Source organism: Pezoporus wallicus, unplaced genomic scaffold (assembly GCF_028554395.1).
Source record: "Pezoporus wallicus isolate ANWC-B61680 ecotype Strahan unplaced genomic scaffold, APGP_CSIRO_Pwel_v1 contig_13766, whole genome shotgun sequence".
Classification (NCBI taxonomy): Eukaryota; Metazoa; Chordata; class Aves; order Psittaciformes; family Psittacidae; genus Pezoporus; species Pezoporus wallicus.
This window is the reverse complement of record NW_026635291.1, coordinates 1547350-1564721: the sequence shown is the minus strand read 5'-3', so window position 1 is coordinate 1564721 and position 17372 is coordinate 1547350. Positions and strand designations below refer to the sequence as shown.

The window sequence follows — 17372 nt, the reverse complement described above, 5'->3', positions numbered from 1 at the left end:
CTTGCAGTTAAATACCCTGACGCAGAATCACTGTCAAACCCATCCCCTTGTGTGAATGAACCCATTGGACCTTCAGAGAGGTCTCGTGCCTGTCGTGCCTCCTGCTTACAGCTCTTGGGATGTGAGCAATAGGAAAACACCACTGAGGTGTTGTGGCAGAGGTGCAGGAGGTGCCTGGAGTGCTGTGGATTGAGCAGTAGGTACTTTAGGGTAGTTCTTTCTTTTGTTTCCTCGTTTTATTTGGGGTTTGCGGGGTTTTTTGGCCTAAGAGTTGCCTTTATCCTTGCCCAAGGGACGTAGGGAGCTTGGGCTGGGTTCCTCCTTCTACCTTAGCTGAAGAGAAGCTGCCTGCAGTTTACTCGTGGAATGTTTGGTGAACAAGCCAAGAGCCAAAGGCCAAGGCTCATCCTTCGGGAGAGCAGGGCTGGAGGCCGTTGCTGTTTCCCTCTTGTGCTTTCAACCAACAGCGAAAACACTCGCATTTGAACTTCATCTGGAGATGGAAAGCGCCAGGGCCCCATCTCCACCGCATCAGCGGCTTCACAGCTTTAAAACGGATCTGGTTTGCCTTGAATGCAGTTTCCTGCCTCATGCCCTGCTCCTCGGCTGCGGAGCCGGGAATGCTGCTGGTGAATCCCGGCTGTTCTCCACGTCTGGATCTTTGACAGTGCCTTGAAGCTGGATTGTGCCGTGGCAGCCTCTTGGATTGAAAGCCTCCGGGCTGGAATGTAGGGACTTGGGGCATCTCCTTCCTTTCTGGCCATGTCCCCGCAGCACCACGCGGAGCCCGTTCCGAGGCTGCGCAGCGGAACGTGCATTGCAGCCCCAAGTATTTATGCCAGACTATAAATAGAAGGCACTGTGTCTCGTGCTGCAGTGCTCGCTACTGGACCTGCCTCCCCCCAGTCCCCAACAGGCTCAACAGTTACGGAGCTGTATTTATTTGTTGCTAAAGCCCATTGTGTCCGGCTCTTGGAGTGCAGTTTAAACACCGTCCTTTGAAACAAAGGCATCTCCGTTACAGATAATGTATTTTTATTCTCATAGTTTTAAATTTACTTGCAGCAGTCAAGTTAAATAAAACACCTTCCGTGAACCTCTCGGCTGCCTTTGAAGGGAAGATGGTTGCAGGAGGGTTTTACTGGGGTTCTCATTCCAGGCCCAGTGTTTAAGCTGGAGACATTCTGTCGCCTTGGTGTGTGGGAAAGGGGAGAGCGCGGCTGTGATTGTGGGCACATCAAGGACGGAGCTCTCAGTGTCACCGCGACCCTGGCTCATGGTGTTGCAGACAAGGAAATCCCCACCCCTAAACGCAGGAGCGGGGAGCACTGACCGGCTCCGGCTCCTTCAGATAACGTGTTTCACGTTCACCAACAGCTCAGTTATGGGTGGTGAGAAGATGCCAGGCGTGCCTCGCCTTCAATGGGGCAAAGAAACAGCAGGCATCAGAAGTGCAACAAAACAGAGTGAAAGAAGGCACAGGGCTAAGGAGGAGATGGTCCTTTGGGAAGTGTTTAAGGAAGGGGCAGAGCCGTGCTCTGGGGAAGGTAAGCTTTAATCACGAGCTCAGAGGCAAGGGGTGAGCAGCAGCCGCCCCCTCCGGCCGCAATGAGATCTCACTGGAAGGCAGCTGGCAGTTACACACACGGAGCCCCCCCGGCTCCCACCTCGCACAGAGTGCGTGCGTTTATTAAGGAGCCACGTGGAGTGGCTTCATCTGACACGGGATTAGAGCTTCCCCTCCCGCAGCCAGGGGTGGGAGATGCGCGGGGAAGGGGCGGATGCAGAGCTCCAGAAGAACAGACGTGGCACAGAGCTCCCTGTGCGCCGGGTCCCGCTATGTGCCACAGCCCTCGGGATCTGTCGTCGTTAGGATCAGCGCCTGCTCCATCACATCCCCTGGGGAGAAGTTCTCATTGGAGCAGAGTCTCTGCACGGGGATGTCCTCAGGCAGGGCGCCGCGGGACAGGGACTCCACGATCACCTCGGCCGAGCCCACGTCCAGCTCCGGTGGCGGCTGCAGCGCCAACACCACGGCCTTCTCGTCCTCGATGACCAGGTTCCGCAGCTTCCGCTGCCGCGGGTTGTAGTTCTCCACGCGGTCATGGATCTCCATGTGGCGCCTCAGGTGAGCCTGCGAAGGGACAGCGACACGGTGAGGGGCTCGGTGAGCGCCGGCTCCGACCCTGGAGCAGGGGGGTCCTCACCTGCCGCGTGAACTTGTATCCACACTCGGTGCACTCGAACTTCCTCATGCCCCTGTGCCGGCGGACGTGGACGCGGAGCTGCTCGACGGCTGCAAGGGAAGCAAGAGCCCGTTGGCAGCGGCTCGCGGTGACCCTGACCCACACCAGGGTGGGCTCTGATGGGGCCACGCGTGTGCTCCATGCCCCGGCCGTTACCTTTGAAGGTCTTGCTGCAGATCTGGCAGAAGTGGGGCCGCCCCTCCTGGTGCCGGCTGGCCACGTGCCTCAGCAGCGGCCCCTTCTCCGTGAAGCGCTGCTCGCAGAACTCGCAGCCGAAGGGGCGCTCCCCGGTGTGGGTCCGGTTGTGCTTGTCCAGGCTTGCTGCCACGCGCAGGGGAGACAGGGGAGAGCTCTGCATCAGCGCCTGCAGTGTGGGGCACGCGCGGCGCAGTCGGTGCGCGCCGCGCTGCTGAGGGAGGCTCGGAAGGGGAAAGCTCAGTTTTCAATCAATCAAAGGATCAATATCGTGATCCTTTGTGCCGTGAGGGTAATGGAGGTAACAGGAACGTGCCTTCCCTCGTGCCAGCGCACGCTTGGTGCTCGGCACCACCAGCACGCCCGGGGGTACCTTGTGTCCTGAAGGTCTTGCCACAGAGGTGGCACTGGAAGGGCTTCTCGCCCGTGTGAGTGCGCAGGTGCATGTTGAGGTTGGCTTTCTGGGTGAAGGCGTGGTGGCAGAACTCGCAGACGTAGGGCCGCTCGTTCCTGCGGGCAGGGAGGTGGCACCGTCAGCCCTGCAGGGACCTCCTGCTGCTGCTGCTGCTGCTGCTGCTGCCCCAGCACTCTCCTGAGTAAACCCTGCTTCAACCCATCTCAATCCAAAGTATTTTGGAGGCCCACAAGTGCTGCTCTGCTGCCAAACTGGAGCCTCCTGCCCCTTGGGCGTTATAACCAGCCCAGGAAACAGAACACTGAGGGACCAGCCGCTGGTGCACGCTTTCCCACTTCAACAACATGAATTAGCCAGGCTGGGGAGCTTCAGTCATCGCCCGTGCCACTGTGGTCGTACACTCGGTGCGGACCCACTCACGTCCTACCTGTGCTTGGCCTTGATGTGCATCTGCAGGCCATTGCGACTCGAGGCCCTGTGCCCGCACTCCTCGCAGACAAACAGCTTCTCTCCCCGGTGCTTGAAGGCCTCGTGCAGGCGCAGCTCTGTCCGAGACAGAAAGCACTTGGAGCAGGTCGAGCACTGCAAGGCCACAGGAGAGCGCACAGGGGTTAGGCACCGCGCCCGCCATGGGCCTGGGTCTGTCAGCCAAAGGAATGGAGGGGTGCTCCTGTACCCAAAACCACTGTTGCCAGGAGCTCTGTAATGCCCTGCCCCGCTGAACAGAGCCAAACAGGGCAATGGTGCCGCTCTCTAACCCTGAGCATGGGACAGCTCCCTCCCTGGTACCCACCGCCGCCTGCCCCCCTTACCGCGTGGGGCTTCGGTGCGCCGTGCAGCTTTATCATGTGGCTCTGCAGGTCCTTCTTCTGCATGAACTGCTGGGCGCAGGAGGAGCACTGCAAGACAGCAGAGGAGGCTCAGCTCCCAGCTGCCCCCCAACAGCCACTTCAGCACAAGCTGAGGACCGGCACCGTGCCAGCACAACGGGCAGGGGAGCGCTGTTCTGACACAGGATCTCTGCTAAGGCCACACAAAGTGCCTGGGTTTGGAGCCTCCCCGCAGCACGTTCCAGCTCACAGATGGGGAATGACCCTCAGGGAGCTGCTGCGGGCCAGGCAAGGAGGTTTGGGTGCCCCACGCCACAAAGATTTGCCCCTCTTCCTGCACCTGGCAGTGTCTGTAGGGATGCTGGAGGCAGGCACTGCTGACCTTGTATGGCATGTCCCCCGTGTGTGACACCATGTGCAGCCGCAGCTCCATCCGCCTCTTGAACACCTCCTGGCACACTGAACACGTGAAAGCCTGCAAGAGACAGGGAGGCATCGGCTTCCATGGAACCACGCAGCCCACAGCTCACGGTGGTGCTTGGCACAAGGGTGCTGGGACCAGGTTACGAGGTTTTAACCCGCATCCATCGGATCTGGATCTCTCAAGGTACAAAGAGTATCCTCGTCTGGGAGAGCAGCTACAAGCTGCTGCCATGTCAGCGGCAGTGGATGTGGGGGTCCTGGCTGTGGGATGTGTGGGGTGCAGGGGCAATGTGGGGTTTTGGTTGGCAGCTGAGTGTGATGTGGGCTGTGGCAGGCCCCAGCTCCAGCCCTGCCCAACAGCAGCCACCTCCCAGCCCTCCGGTGGCAGCTTCCTGGCTGTACCTGCTCGGATCGGTTCATGCAGTTCCTGGCCTCGTGTTCCAGGAGGTTCTCTTTCCTAAAGTAACATTTGCCACATTTGGAACACTCAAACGGCTTCTCTCCAGTGTGTTTCCTAGGGGGAATACAACCAGAGAGCATCCGTCACGGCACGGACGCACCAAGAGGCCTGGTGAGGACACGGGTAAGGAACTGGGAATGGAGAGGGGATGTTCAGGCAGCCAATGTCAGTGCCAGTATTCAGTCACCCAAAACCTGCCTTTTACCCCAAGTTTGCTGATCCCGGTGGAGCGCGGTCAAGCTGTCGGTGCCCACTGCACTGCCACCACTTTCACAGGGCTCCTCAGGAGCCGAGCGGCGCCGGAGCTCCTGCCCTCTCTGCAGGCACCCCCTTTGCTCTCCGCTACCGCTCCCGTGCTCCCCACAACCCGGGCACATTCCCACGGAAGGACGATTTCCCATCATCCGCCCGCACCTTCCGTGGGATGGGGCTGCTCAGCCCCTGTTTGGGTACGGATCCCCCCCCTCCAGCTCTCAGCAACCCTGCCCAGGGCACGGGCACCTCCTTCTCCCCCCCCTCCCCGGGGGACACCGGGGCCGGCCGCCCCCCCCCAAGGCACTGCTGTGAGGACGGGGCGACGCGAGGCCCTGCGCACGGTCCGCGGAGGGAAGGAGAGGCCGGAGCGTTACCTGTTGTGCACTTTCAGGTAGTATTTGCTGAGGAAGGTTTTATGGCACGTGGGGCACTCAACCGGCACCGCTGCACCTCTCCCGCTGCCCGCGCTGCCCGGCGGGGGGCTCCTTTTGCCCCGCAGCGCCTTCTTCTCGGGTACGGCCTCGCCGCCGCCCGCCGCCGCCGCCGCCTCCTCCGGGGCCGGGGGGGTGCCCTGCGATGGAACCGGCGGCGTCACCGCTCCCGCCCCGCGGGGCGCCCCCCACCACCACCACCACCACCCCGCAGTCCCCTTCACGCACCGCGGTGTCCGGGCGGGGCGCGGCGCGGCGGGGCCGCTGTCGGGGCGCGGCGGGGCGGAAGGCGCGGCACAGGGCCACGGCGTCGGGCACGCCGAGCTGCTCGGCCGCGGCCAGCAGGCGGGCGCGGTTGTGCGCGGTGAGCGCCAGGCGCCCGGTGTAGAAGAAGTCGAGGAGGAGCTGGAAGGTGTCGGCGAGGCCGTCGGGCAGCGCCACGGGGCCGCCGGGCCCGCGGGCGCGGAAGAAGCGGGAGCAGCTGGCGAGCACGGGCCAGTGCGCGCGGAACTCGCGGCCGCCCACCCCCAGCGTGGCGTCGCAGAAGAGCCCCGCGGCGCGCTGCCGGTTCAGCTCCCGCAGCACACGGACGCTGTGCGCCGCGGCCGCCGCCATGGCAGCGCGCCGGATGTGACGCGGCGGAGGGCCGGGAGCGGGCCGGTCAGGCGGCGGCCAGGCGGCGCGTGTAGCGCTGGATCGCCTCCTGGAAGTGCTCGGGCGTGTTGCGGTGCGGGCGCAGGAGGATGACGAACGCCTTCGGGAGGAAGAAGCCGGCGAGCAGCGCGGCCACGGTGCAGAGCGTGCTGAGCGCCTGCACCGCCGCCTGCTCCCGGCCGGAGAAGGCGTCCTGCGTGCAGAGGAAGACGGCGGAGCCCGCGAGGTGCAGCAGCAGGCTGCAGGTGAGGCACTTGGCCTCGTTGTAGCTGGCGGGCAGGTCCTTGCCCGCGTAGCTGAGCGCGAAGCAGACGGCGCTGAGCAGCACGGTGCAGGCGGTGGTGGCCTGGCTCACCGCCGAGCTCGGCACGCACTCCAGCAGCACCCGCTGCGCGCTGATGCCGTAGTTCCTGTGCGGCACCGAGGGCTCGGCGGCCTCCAGCGCCACGCACAGCGCGGCCTGGCACAGCGTGCTGGCGGCCACGAACAGCACCGGGCCCCGGCGCCGCAGCCACGCCTCGTACAGAGCCGGCCAGCGCGCGTTCAGCTTGAAGATGCAGACGATCTGGAAGGAGCGGGTGGCCACGCACGACAGGAAGATGGTGAGGCTGATGACATAGACGGGGTGCTGCAGCAGGCACATGTGCTGCGTGGGCTCCCCGAAGTAGCCCAAGAGGCTGCTGCAGGCGCAGGCCAGAGCGCCCAGCATGAGGAAGCACATCTTGCCCCCCGCAGACTTGACCACCGGGGTGGAGGCGTTCAGGGCGAAGAGGACGGCTAGCCCTGCCATGAGCAGCATGAGGAGGGCAGTGGGGATCAGCAGTGCCCAGGACATGGGCCCGGACCAGGACAGGAACTCGACGGTGCGGTTGAAGCAAACCTCGCTCCTCTCGGGAGCCCACTCTTCCGCCCCGCAGTGCTGGCAGCTGTAGAGGTCTGCGGATGACACGGACGGTGACAAGAGGCACCTCGCCCAGCACGGACCCCGGTAAGAGATGTGCTGCGGTGGAGCACCCTGCACTCAGGCTCCTGTGAGAGCTGCTCGCTCCTTATGTCCTTCTCCTTCCCCCGTGGGTGCCTTCCAGCCTTGAGGAGTGGAGGGGTCTCTTTTCCCAAGAGGCCTCCCAGTGGACTTCCCAAGAGTCTATTGCTTGGGCTAAGGGGCACAAGTCCCACAGGAGCTCAGCAGTGAGCTGGGGCTGAGGGGCATGAGGGCTGTGGGTGGGAAGGGGCTCATGGGGCCAGCAGTAACCTGTAAAGGGTCTGCAGCAGCCCCCCTCCTGCAGGCTGGGCTATGGGGCAGGAAGAACTGGCCATGTCTGGGGGCTCTCCGCTCCCACCGTTACCTGCACCCAGCCACTTCCACCCCCATTAGCCCAAGCGTGTGCCAAAGCTGCTGGGAGACAAGCTGCCAGCAAGGGTTTGTCGCTGTGGCTGCAGACTCCGAGAGGAGATTCCTGCCACCCGTCCCGGGCAGGGGACATTTCCATAGGGCAGCTGCTGCCGACCGCGGTGCGGAAGCCTCGAGTGCCATCTGCGGCACAGAGGCACCGCCGGGTCCCATTTCCCTCCCGGAGGATGCGGTGCCGGAAGCAGCTGCCGGGCCGGATGTGCCCGGGCCATGGGAGAAGCCAGCACCGGCTCTGCTGCCTGCGGGCAGCGCTCCCGGGAAGTGCTGGGCACAGGCTTTGCATGCCCATGGGTAAACAAATGGGAGTCAGACCAACTCTGTCAGCTGAGATCCCGGACTACAGGGAGCAAGAAAGAGCAGGAGGGAAGGGACTGGGGGCCAGTGAGATGGAAGCGAGGAGCCGATGGGAGGAGAGCCCAGCGGGAAGGAAGGGGAGGGAGCAGCCCCCGGGGTGCACTGACCGGATCTGTTCAGGAAGGTTCCTGATGGACAGGCCACGCAGTTGAAGCAGCATCGGTGGCGGTTCGTCTGCAGCCGCCTCTCCCCGGGTTGACAGGGCTCAGTGCACATGGAGGTGGGAGCCTGTCGGGAGCACGGCAGGCGAGCGGGGTGAGCAGTGGGACACCCCCCGAGCTCCCCGTGTTGTACCTCTTAAAGAGACCGTGCGAAAATGAGTAGGAGAGCTCGTGGTTTGTGTGCCCTGCTTGATTTCTGCAAGGATGAAAGCTGATGCTCAGAGCACACATTGCCCCCATACCACCTCTGTCTGCCCTCGGTTTTGTCCTGCTGTGGGGGAATGCCCCAGAACCACTGGTGCTGGGGACGTAGCTGGCTTGGCAGGAAACAATAAATAAGATGTGGATGCAGAACAGTACCTGGCCATCTTCTGTGTGCCACAGGAGTTTGTCATTGTCAATGCTCAGCCTGTCGGGGTTCACATGGAATCTTCCTATCACATCAAAGGCCCAACTTGGGCCACTCCAGTTCCACATGACGATGTCATAGCCTTGACAAATGTCCCCGCTGGCATCAAAAGAGATGTGGCTCTTGTACAGAGTGAAGTTTACTTGCTTGATCTTTTGTAGGAGCTGCAAAACAAGAGTCAGAGGGGAGGAGTGCCTTGTCTGGGAGGGCGACGTGCTAGAGGGCCCTCCTCTGCTCTGGCTCCTCTTTGCAGTCCCCAACAGAAAGGCCCTTCCAGGTTTCTGCAAGGGGCTGCTGGGAGGAACAGAAGTGAGGTAGGGCAGGGTCTGGGTCTAGGTACCTCCTGCTGTAATGCTGATGAGCAGCTGAAGCCACAGGGCTCTTCAGCTGGGGCATGGGCGTTTCAGAGGGACAAAATAAGCCCAGGCACAGGGGAGAATCCTTCCCTGTGCGCAAGGATCCTCATGGATCCTCTCCTACAGGGAATATCATTCCTGATGTTGCTCTTACCTGCCAGGGATACACTGGGCCCTTGCTGCACATCCCCGAGGCGCAGCCCAGCAGGTCATGGAGGCCGTGGGCCACGGCGTACACAGCCGAGTACACGCGGAAGGAGGACTGAGCGTCGTACACACTGTGGGCAGCAGTGAACCAGTGGCAGCCGGTGCAGCACTGGGTGCAGTTGGGCTGGGTGCTCCCTTCGCTCCCCTCGCCTGCCTCCATGCTGCCGGCACACTCAGCCGCAGCGCCTTCCTCTGCCGCCTTCCACGATTCAAAGCGTTCCAGCATCGCAGACTCTGCCTTCTCAACCGACATGGCAATGACGGAGCCGATGCTCTGGATGCCAGGCACCTGCCAGATGGCTTGGTCTAACACCCAGTCTTCAGAGCCCACCCACACCATGCCCGTGACATTCCTCTTGACCACCACCTCAAAGAAAGAGCGGGCACTTTGTGCGTCGGAAAAGACGATGGTGACATTGACCCTGGCTTCCGTGAGGATCCTGACCAGGCTGTGGAGCTCTGGGCTGCTCGAATCCTTGTTGGCAGGGATGGTGCTTCGGTAAGCAACACAGATGTCACTGGTAGTCAGCAGGGTGTAGAGGGCTTCCGAGCTAGCCCTGCCATAGGTATCATCGCTGCCTAGCAGCACAACCCATGTCCACCCAAAGTGCTGCAGCAGCTGGAAGATGGCCTTCACTTGCTGCCCGTCACTGGGGATGGTGCGCAGGAACGAGGGGTAGAACCGCTTCAGGCTGAGCGTCTCCAAGGAGGCTTCGTAGCTGATCTGCAAAGGGAGCCAGGAGAAAGGGGGCTTTGCTTCCCCATTCGGTGACACCCAAAGAGACTGAAGAGACCTGGGGCTAGGCAGACAGCGGATCCGGAGCTGGTCTGAGCCAGCCACAGCACCGGGACCAGCAGATGTGGAGGGGCTGTATCCAGCTCTACTCATCTCCATCATCCCACAAAACTGCTTCTCAGGATCCCTTTTCTTTCCCGGCCACACTTACCAATGGCACAAGGAAGAGGCCGAGCACGGGCGCGGTGGTAAGGGCAAGCTGGGAGCTGTGCGGCCCGATGACAGCCACGACATCAGGCTCATAGCAGAGGAAGGAGGAGAGCACCTCAACCTCCTGCCCTCCTTTCCGCACCAGGGCTCGCAGCGTGGCGTGGAGGTTGGCGGGCTCGGAGCAGGTATCGTGGATGTCATAGCCCAAGGTGACGTTGGGCAGCAGGGCGCTGGAGTTGTTGATCTCCTCCAATGCGAAGCGCATGGTCTGGGCCAGGCAGTAGAAGTGGTTGGAGAAGGAGGCGGCGGAGCTGTGCGAACGCAAAGCAGTGTTTAGGGAGGAGAGGGGAGGGCAGGGGTGATGGCGATGGGGGAAGCGGGTGCAGGGCAGGGGTGATGGGGATGGGGGAAGCGGGTGCAGGGCAGGGGTGATGGCGATGGGGGAAGCGGGTGCAGGGCAGGAGTGATGCGGACGGGGGAAGCGGGTGCAGGGCACTCACGCGTCGCAGCCGTGCCCCAGCAGCCGCGTTGCGGGGCCGTGCAGCGGGAACAGCCCGGTCAGGCGGTAGTCACCGGGGCTGCCGGCGGCCGCGCACAGGCACAAGCAGAGGCACAAGCAGAGGCACAGGCACAGCCAGGCGGGCAGCGGCATGGCGGGGCGGTGCTGGGCGCCGGGCGGCGCTTCTTAACGGGGCAGGCGGAGCCAGGCCGGGGACGGGGGGGCGGCCCCGGAGGAGGCGGAGGGAGCGGCCGCGGCCATGTCCGCACGGCGGAGCACGCAGGCCCGCAGAGCCCGCCGGGCCGCGACCCGCGGCAGGAGCCGGGTGGAGGCGGCCTGGAGGGAGTTCGCCGCCTCCTTCGCCCGCGCCGGTATGGTGCCGCCGGCCGAGCCGGGCTTAGCGGCCGTGGAGGCGGCCGAGGGCTCCGCTGTCCTGCTCCTGGCGCCGCGGCAGGTGAGCGGGCACCGGGACTGCGGCCCCGCGGTGCGGTGCGGTGCGGTGCGGTCCCGCCGCATCCCCATGGTCTCCCTCCGCAGGCGCTGACCTTCACCGGGAAGTGCCGCCTGCGCTGCCTGTACGGCGCCGTCCGCCTCCTGGGCTTCGCCGTGGGCTCGCACCAGCCGGCGCTGCCGGTCTTCTCCCCGGCCACCCACTGCTCGCTCACCCTGGAGGCGCTGCCCGCCGAGCGCCCGCCCGCCGCCGACCTCCGCCAGCTGCGGGCCCTGGCCCGCGGTGCCATGCGGGCTCACCGCGTCCGCCGCCGTGAGTGCGGGCCGCCATTTCGCCGGGCGGTGCGGGGCGGCCGCCATTTCGCGTGCGGCGCGGTGCGGGGCGGCCGCCATTTCGTGCGGGGCGGCCGCCATTTCGCGGGCTGAGCGCGGCGCTGTGCCCCGTTGCAGAGGCGCGGGTGAAGGCGATGGCGCGGTTCTGCCCCGAGGGCGCCGTGGTGCTGCTGGAGCACCTGGACACGCCGGTGACGCGGTTCCTGCTGAGCCACCCGCCGCTGTCCCGGCTCTTTGAGCCCCAGGTGAGGCCCGTCCGTGCCCGGCAGCACCGGGACAAGCCGCTTGCGCACGGGGCACGGAGTGTCTTCCCCTCTCCCGTAGAAAAAGGAAGAATCCATCTTCACGTCCGAGGATGCGGTTCTGGCGTCCGTTGGCATCGTGAAGTGCAGCCCCGAGCGCGGGCTGCTGGTGTCCGAGAGCATGGGGCTGGCGCTGGAGGAGCTGATCCAGGCGTGCTGCGGTGAGGGGAGGGCATCGAGGCTCTTGGGGAGCGTGTCCCGTGGTAGGCAGGGGTTGAGGGTGATGGCTTCCTGCTGCGCAGTGGCTGTGCATCCCCTCCACGGGGTTGTGCCTCTCCTTGACATCGGCAGCTCACCCATGTAAGGGCGCTTCCCGGCCACTCATTTTGTTCTGTAGGCAGCAAACGCATCCCTTTACCCAGTGGCACCTAAAGTACCATGGGCAGCTGGGGTTTGTAGGGGCTGGGTTGTAGCGCCAGGGCTGGCTTCTCCCTTCAGCAGCCTCTTCACACTGGTACGCTTGACGTGCTCCCCATGTCACTGCAGCGCATCACGCAGCAGAGTCTGTAGGTTTTGGGGGGCTTCTCTTAATGACACTGCGGGGAAGGCAGCCACGGGGGTAACCGGCAGCAGCGGTGTGTCTCACAGCGTGCTTGTTTTTCAGAGGAAGATGAAGGAGTTCCTGTGGTTCTGGTGTGTGGCCCAAAAAACACTGGGAAATCGACGTTTAACAGATACCTGATTAACCTGCTGCTGAATCGGTGAGTCTCTGCGCGTGTGAAAATGCCCTGTGTGGGGCGTAGGAGGGATACTGCTGCGTGGTTGTGGGGTATGTGAGCTAACTGGACACCAAGCAGTTAGGGTTCAGTAGGAAAGGGGCAGTTTTATCACTGAGAAACAGGCATGAAGTTATAATCTGGGGGTATCTAAAAGTCCTTGGCAGAGCAAGGTGTAGAAGCTGCTTCTCCTGCCCTCTGCATGCTTAAAGCTTACGAAGTTTCTCATCAAACGGCTGGTCTCAGCTAACGTGGGAGAGGGGGGACACTGGGTACAACCATCTCTGATTATTGCTGTAGCTGCCTCCCTTAAAGCTGGCTGGGTTTGGGGCTATTGTAGTGCGATACCGAGCCGTAAGCGAGCCCTTTGCGTTCTTAGTGGATAAAGGGAGGGAGGCAGTGGTGGTTTGGTGGTGTTCAATAACTTAACCGTGGTGATCAGGTTGTGGATGCTAACGTGTGGGCTTCCCTCCCGGCAGCCTTCCCTCGGTTGAATACATGGAATGTGACATAGGTCAGACGGAGTTCACGCCGCCGGGATGCGTGTCGCTGAGCAACGTGACGGAGCCAGTTCTTGGTAAGCGTTCTGCTGTTCTCTGCACTTTCCAGAAAGCTGTTGCGTGGCCACAAGTGTTTTCTGAGCAGAGCCCGTGCTTTAGGGGAAGTTGCTGCCTCTGTCCCAGGTTGCCTGTACAAGATAAACCAAAGGCTGTGCAAGTTGTCTTGCTCGGGGCAGCTAAGCTCGAGGTGAAAGTCTCACTGAGTACCATGGGGCTGTTCTCCCTGCTTGTTTTTCCTGTTTGAAAGGGAGAAGAACTTTGTTTAGGAGGTGGTAGAAGAGGCTGCTGCATGGCAAAGTGGGTTTGCAGCCTTTCCCATTCAAAATGTCTCTTTGGGCAAACATTTCCCAGGTGTTAGGATCCATAAATAAAACTAGCTTGTGGGATACAAAACGGATCCATGTAGATGAGGGGTGTGAAAACACCCCTAGAGCCAGAGGAATCACTGGTGTTTGTGGTCTGGTGCATTTGGGTCCCAAATGTGACCAGGATGCGGTCTGCTTTTTGGGTGGTTTGTCAACTATCAAGAAGCTGCCCAAGCAGGGCTGTTTGCATGTGCAAAGAGGACAGATTTATTTTGGAAGGGATTGTGTAGGTGCTACAGGGATGGGAGTTTCTGATTTGACTTGTGGGAACTACTAGAGGTTTGCTGCTTGCCTTTCCAGGTCCACCATTCACCCACCAACAGACCCCACGCAAGATGGTGTATTATGGGCAGACCAGTTGTGAGCAGGACACGGAGAGGTACCTCGATGTGGTGAAGTACGTGTTCAGCTCCTACAAGAAGGAAGTGCCTTTAGTCATCAACACCATGGGCTGGGTGAAAGGTAACCAGGATAAATGTGCTCGCCAGAAGTGGTGCAGAGGAAGGTGATGGTCACAGTGCTACATTAGCATGCTTTCTGTAGAGTGTGGAACCAGGAAGTACAGCTTCCCCCTTGGAGCTAGCGCTGCTCTTCCATGGCAGTGTTGTGACGTGTTTATGTGGCAGCAGCAGTTGTGTTTTCTCTGCTCCCTAAAGGTGAGGGGTTGCTGCTTCTGATTGATCTCATCCGGCTGGTGTCACCCAGTCACATTGTGCAGATGGATGTGTACGACTGGAAGGCCATGGCTCCGCTCACCCCGGAGTACGTTCACCTCACTCCTGGCCTCTACACCAAGGGCAAGCAGCAGGCCAAGTGCAAGCAGCTGGCTGCGGATGGAGGGGAGAGCTGGAAGCCCTCGGAAGGGGAGGGAGATGCCTCGGCTCCCGAGTACAAGTTGCTCTACGTCCATCCGGAATTCCCTCGAGCAGGGGTTGCAGGTGAAGCGTAAGTAGAAAGTTTGGTGCTGGGTGGTGGTGGGCATTGGGCTGAAGAGAACCTGAAGGGCTTTGGTCCGTTAGGTTGGTCAGAGCTCACTGGGGGTTATGTTCGGCGTTTCCACTTGGACTCATTGAATGTGATGTCGTTTCCACTTCTAATTGGGAGGGTCCTTAGCCATGTTTTAGACCTACGTGATGATAGCTTTATTTTGTGATTTCTCTGATGCTTTGAACAGCTCTGAAATGTTTCTTTTCCTGAGCCTTGGGTCTCTGTTGCCAGTTTCAAGGGCCTTTTTTGACTCTGCCTTCTCTAATGAGCTGTTTGAACAAAGGCACTACTGGGTGCCCAGCTGACTGAGTAAAAGGTGTGTGGGCATTAGTGCTGGCTAAGGAAGCCATTACCTAATAACAGACTTTGTTTAAAGGAAAACAAACCACCTCCTCTGCTAATTAATGCCTCCTTAAAGCTGAAACAATGCCTTAAACCCTGTGATTTCGTAGAGGTAATGAAAGCGTAGCTCTGTGTTTGCTTCAGCAGTAGAAGCTTTAGGAGCTGCACTGTGTGAAACAGCAGCCAGCAGTGCATGGCTGCCTGGGGGATGCAGTGGGAACTGTGGTGTGAAGCTGCCTTGCCTTGACGTGCTGTGGTGCTTCTCCAGGCGAGTGCACAGCGGCATCCTGCGGGACATGTCCATGCTGGGCTACCTGGGCCAGCTGCAGGCCCCGGACATCGGTGCCGTGCTTCCGCTGCACAGCCTTGTGCCATATCAGGTACCCGGGTGGCTTTGAAGGGCTCGGGGGTGGTGCGTGGGGGTACCTGGCAGTTCTTGTGCTGCACGTTTTCTGTGTGCTCCGTTGTTGGTGTGTGCCACAGAGGGAACTCCTGGAGGAGGGGGCTGGGAGCTCCCAGGGTTTGTGTGCTTGCCACCGTCTTATCTCGGAACTGAGTTAAATTGATGCTGAGACATTGAGACGATGACTGGGTTTTCCTTCTTCTTTTTAACCCACTCAGGTACCTTTCAGTGCCGTTGCCCTCAGGGTTATTCACACCGACGTTGCTCCTACCAACATCATGTATGCTGTGAACGCCAGCTGGGTCGGGCTCTGCAGGATACCAGATGAGATCAGATGCCAAACTGACGGGCCAGTGCTGCTGACACAGACACCAGTCTGTGACTGCCTTGGCTTCGGTGAGCCAGCATGGGAAACCCTGGCCTGGGTGCGTGCCTGTTGTGGTGGTGTGAGTTAGAGCCAGCCAGGAGCTCAGCAACACACAGGTGGGATGGGGAGGAGTGAGAAGATGTAAAAGCCATGGGTTGAGATAAGAACAGTAACTAAAGTAGGATATAATACTACTAATAACGATCGTGATAAGGGAAATGAGAGAGTGTAAAATTAAAAGAGAAAAGGAAAACCAATAAACACAAGTGATGCCCAATACAATTGCTCAGCACCTGCTGAGTGATACCCAGCCCGACCCAAGCAGTGATCAGTCCCTTCTACGTGACTCCCAAACGTTCTTTATCAGGGTAAGTGCTACTGAGCAACAACTGCACCAGCAGTGTGTTCTCAGCTAAAACCAAAGCACAGCGCTGCACCAGCTACTGGGAAGAAAATTAAGCCAAAACTGGGGCATGTTTTGACAGCTCGGTTGGGGTGATGGAGCTGCCTGTGTTTTCACAAGCAACTGAACAAGAGGGATGAGGTAAGAGAATAATGCATGGGTTCTCCTCAGGAATTGTCCGAGGGGTGGACATGGAGAAGAAGCTGTACCACATCCTGACGCCGGTGCCTCCGGAGAGCCTGAGACTAGTGAATTGTCTGCTCGTTGGCAGTATTGCTGTTCCCAGCTGCGTTCTTGTGGGCCAGGTAGGGGCTGCACGGGAAGAGGGAGAAGTGGCTGAGCGCTGGCTGGCAGGTTTCCTGACATGTCTGGGCATCAGCAGATGGTTATCTCTATAGGAAACTGTCCTTAAGGCATAGAAACGAGGGAGAGGAGAGCGTTCCTCTCGTGTTTCAGATACCAGAGCAGGGTTTATTTGGTGACAGCTTGTTGCTTTCACACCAGCCAGCTCTGTCAGTCTATACAGAGGACGGTGTGTCCATTCCAGAACGAGAACGTTAAGATTCGAGGATCCTGTTAAAGATTTGAGTTCTTAAATTGTTTCTGGTGTTGTTTTCCCCTCTTCCCAGCAAGGAGTCGAGGGAGAGATCCCCTATGTCACATCTGATTATAACTACAGCATCCTAGGCTCTGGAAAGCTGAAAAAGAAGAAGCATTTCAAGAGGAGGGAGTATGCGTTCGAGTGTGATTATGCCTAGAGCCTCCTGTGCTCGGACTGTGGGATTCATTCTGCTCTGTGTGGAGCCTGGAGCAGTCACAGAAGTGCTGGGTGCCACCGAGCTCTGGCTGTGGATGCACAGCATGTCTGGTTTTGATAATGTTTTATATTTTCCATTTGTATTTTGGTGTTTTGTAATAAATATCTATTTAAACATAGGTCTGGTTTGAATTCCTGCTGCAGCCTGTGCCGGCCAAGGGGCCGTAGTGGCTGTCGGAAGCGCTGCAGATCTCCGGCTGCAGCCCAGCCTCGTTCAGCTCTGGTGTCAGGAGGAATCCATGGGGCCAGGAGTGTAACCCCAGGCTGTGTGTGTGGTTTGGGCAGAGCTTGTGCTCATGCTCATCCTGCCCCTGCAGCACCGCTGGGTGTTTGGGAAGGAAGGAGTGGATGGGAAAACCCTCTCTCCTTGAGTGGAGCCGCTGGAGGGAGTCAGCCGCTTGCTGCCGGGCTGTGGCCGTGGCCCTGCTTTATTCTGCCTCACACCAGCCCCGGCTGCAAGCCCTGCTGCTGCAGTTGCAGCTCAGGCCCTCCAGCACAGGTCTGGGGAGAGCTTGGGCTCTGGCTCTGATGTGTTCCCCAGCTCTGCCCAAATGGGTTTTGCCCATGGGAAGAGGCTGAAAGGAGCAAGAGGAGCTGGTTCCCCCTGGGGTGTTTGGTCTCGCCTGACTCTTGACCCGTGCTGTGCCCCACTGAAACTCTCTTGAGTTCCATTCGTGCATTTTACTCTTCATTTTACCCTTTTCCAGTGCTCTGTTGGGCAGTGATGTGCTCCTGAGCGACCTGAGGCTGGTGGCTGCCTCCCCTGTGGAGGAAGAAGGGATGCACTGTGCTTGTGCTGAGTATTTGCTGCTACCGGCTGCTACTGGTGTGAGTGATCCCCAAAATGCCTTTATCTGGGTTTTGAGGACATTCCATAGCACTCCTGGTACCTGTAAATGGACAAATGAAGGGGGTGACCAGCGGGGAGAGGGCAGAGCTGCCTGGGCTCTGCACTGTTGCTGCCTTTCAAAGAGTTAAAGCTTTAACTTAATCTAGGCCTAATTATCCCCATCTGGCTGGGTCTGGCGGTGAAGGAAGGACTTGGCTGGCAACCTGACCAGCGCCTAAAACAAAT

At 60.1% G+C, this 17372-nt stretch overlaps 3 protein-coding genes across 4 annotated transcripts; 1 reads left to right on the top strand and 2 right to left on the bottom strand.

Moving 5' to 3' along the window:
* Window positions 1-1837: 1837 nt before the first annotated feature.
* ZBTB48 (zinc finger and BTB domain containing 48) lies at window positions 1838-5894 on the bottom strand. Its single transcript, XM_057418545.1, is given in 10 exon segments — window positions 1838-2134; window positions 2208-2296; window positions 2403-2567; window positions 2815-2951; window positions 3284-3438; window positions 3669-3755; window positions 4069-4161; window positions 4512-4623; window positions 5199-5504; window positions 5506-5894. Coding segments are annotated over 10 exon segments (1806 nt in total). The 5' UTR covers window positions 5871-5894.
* On the bottom strand, window positions 5881-10405 carry TAS1R1 (taste 1 receptor member 1). The gene is made up of 6 exons (XM_057417491.1): window positions 10291-10405; window positions 9755-10248; window positions 8755-9531; window positions 8196-8408; window positions 7782-7902; window positions 5881-6845 (listed from the first exon to the last, which is right to left on the bottom strand). The coding sequence occupies exons 1-6, from the start codon at window positions 10403-10405 to the stop codon at window positions 5917-5919; spliced, it is 2649 nt and encodes an 882-aa protein (XP_057273474.1). The 3' UTR covers window positions 5881-5916.
* An 84-nt stretch (window positions 10406-10489) lies between these two features.
* NOL9 (nucleolar protein 9) lies at window positions 10490-16415 on the top strand. Of its 2 annotated transcripts, XM_057418532.1 has the most exons (12): window positions 10490-10706; window positions 10790-11015; window positions 11153-11280; window positions 11360-11498; window positions 11942-12038; window positions 12533-12630; window positions 13279-13440; window positions 13635-13923; window positions 14576-14687; window positions 14929-15106; window positions 15652-15785; window positions 16110-16415. In XM_057418532.1, the coding sequence occupies exons 1-12, from the start codon at window positions 10512-10514 to the stop codon at window positions 16236-16238; spliced, it is 1887 nt and encodes a 628-aa protein (XP_057274515.1). In that variant the 5' UTR covers window positions 10490-10511; the 3' UTR covers window positions 16239-16415. The 2 variants fall into 2 exon arrangements, 1 of the variants encoding a protein (XP_057274515.1); XR_008973397.1 differs by lacking the exon at window positions 16110-16415 and having other exon boundaries at window positions 13635-13916.
* Window positions 16416-17372: the final 957 nt, after the last annotated feature.

Bases quoted from the DNA above. Each gene is read 5' to 3' on its own strand.
- TAS1R1 (XM_057417491.1), bottom strand. From the start codon at position 10,405: ATGCCGCTGCCCGCCTGGCTGTGCCTGTGCCTCTGCTTGTGCCTCTGC. The intron at 10,249-10,290 runs GCCCCGCAACGC...GCGACGCGTGAG, and splicing joins CGGGCTGTTCCCGCTGCACG to TGCCCTGCACCCGCTTCCCC. The intron at 9,532-9,754 runs GTAAGTGTGGCC...CTCCCTTTGCAG, and splicing joins GCCTCTTCCTTGTGCCATTG to ATCAGCTACGAAGCCTCCTT.
- NOL9 (XM_057418532.1), top strand. From the start codon at position 10,512: ATGTCCGCACGGCGGAGCACGCAGGCCCGCAGAGCCCGCCGGGCCGCG. The intron at 13,924-14,575 runs GTAAGTAGAAAG...GTGCTTCTCCAG, and splicing joins GCAGGGGTTGCAGGTGAAGC to GCGAGTGCACAGCGGCATCC. The intron at 15,107-15,651 runs GTGAGCCAGCAT...GGTTCTCCTCAG, and splicing joins CTGTGACTGCCTTGGCTTCG to GAATTGTCCGAGGGGTGGAC.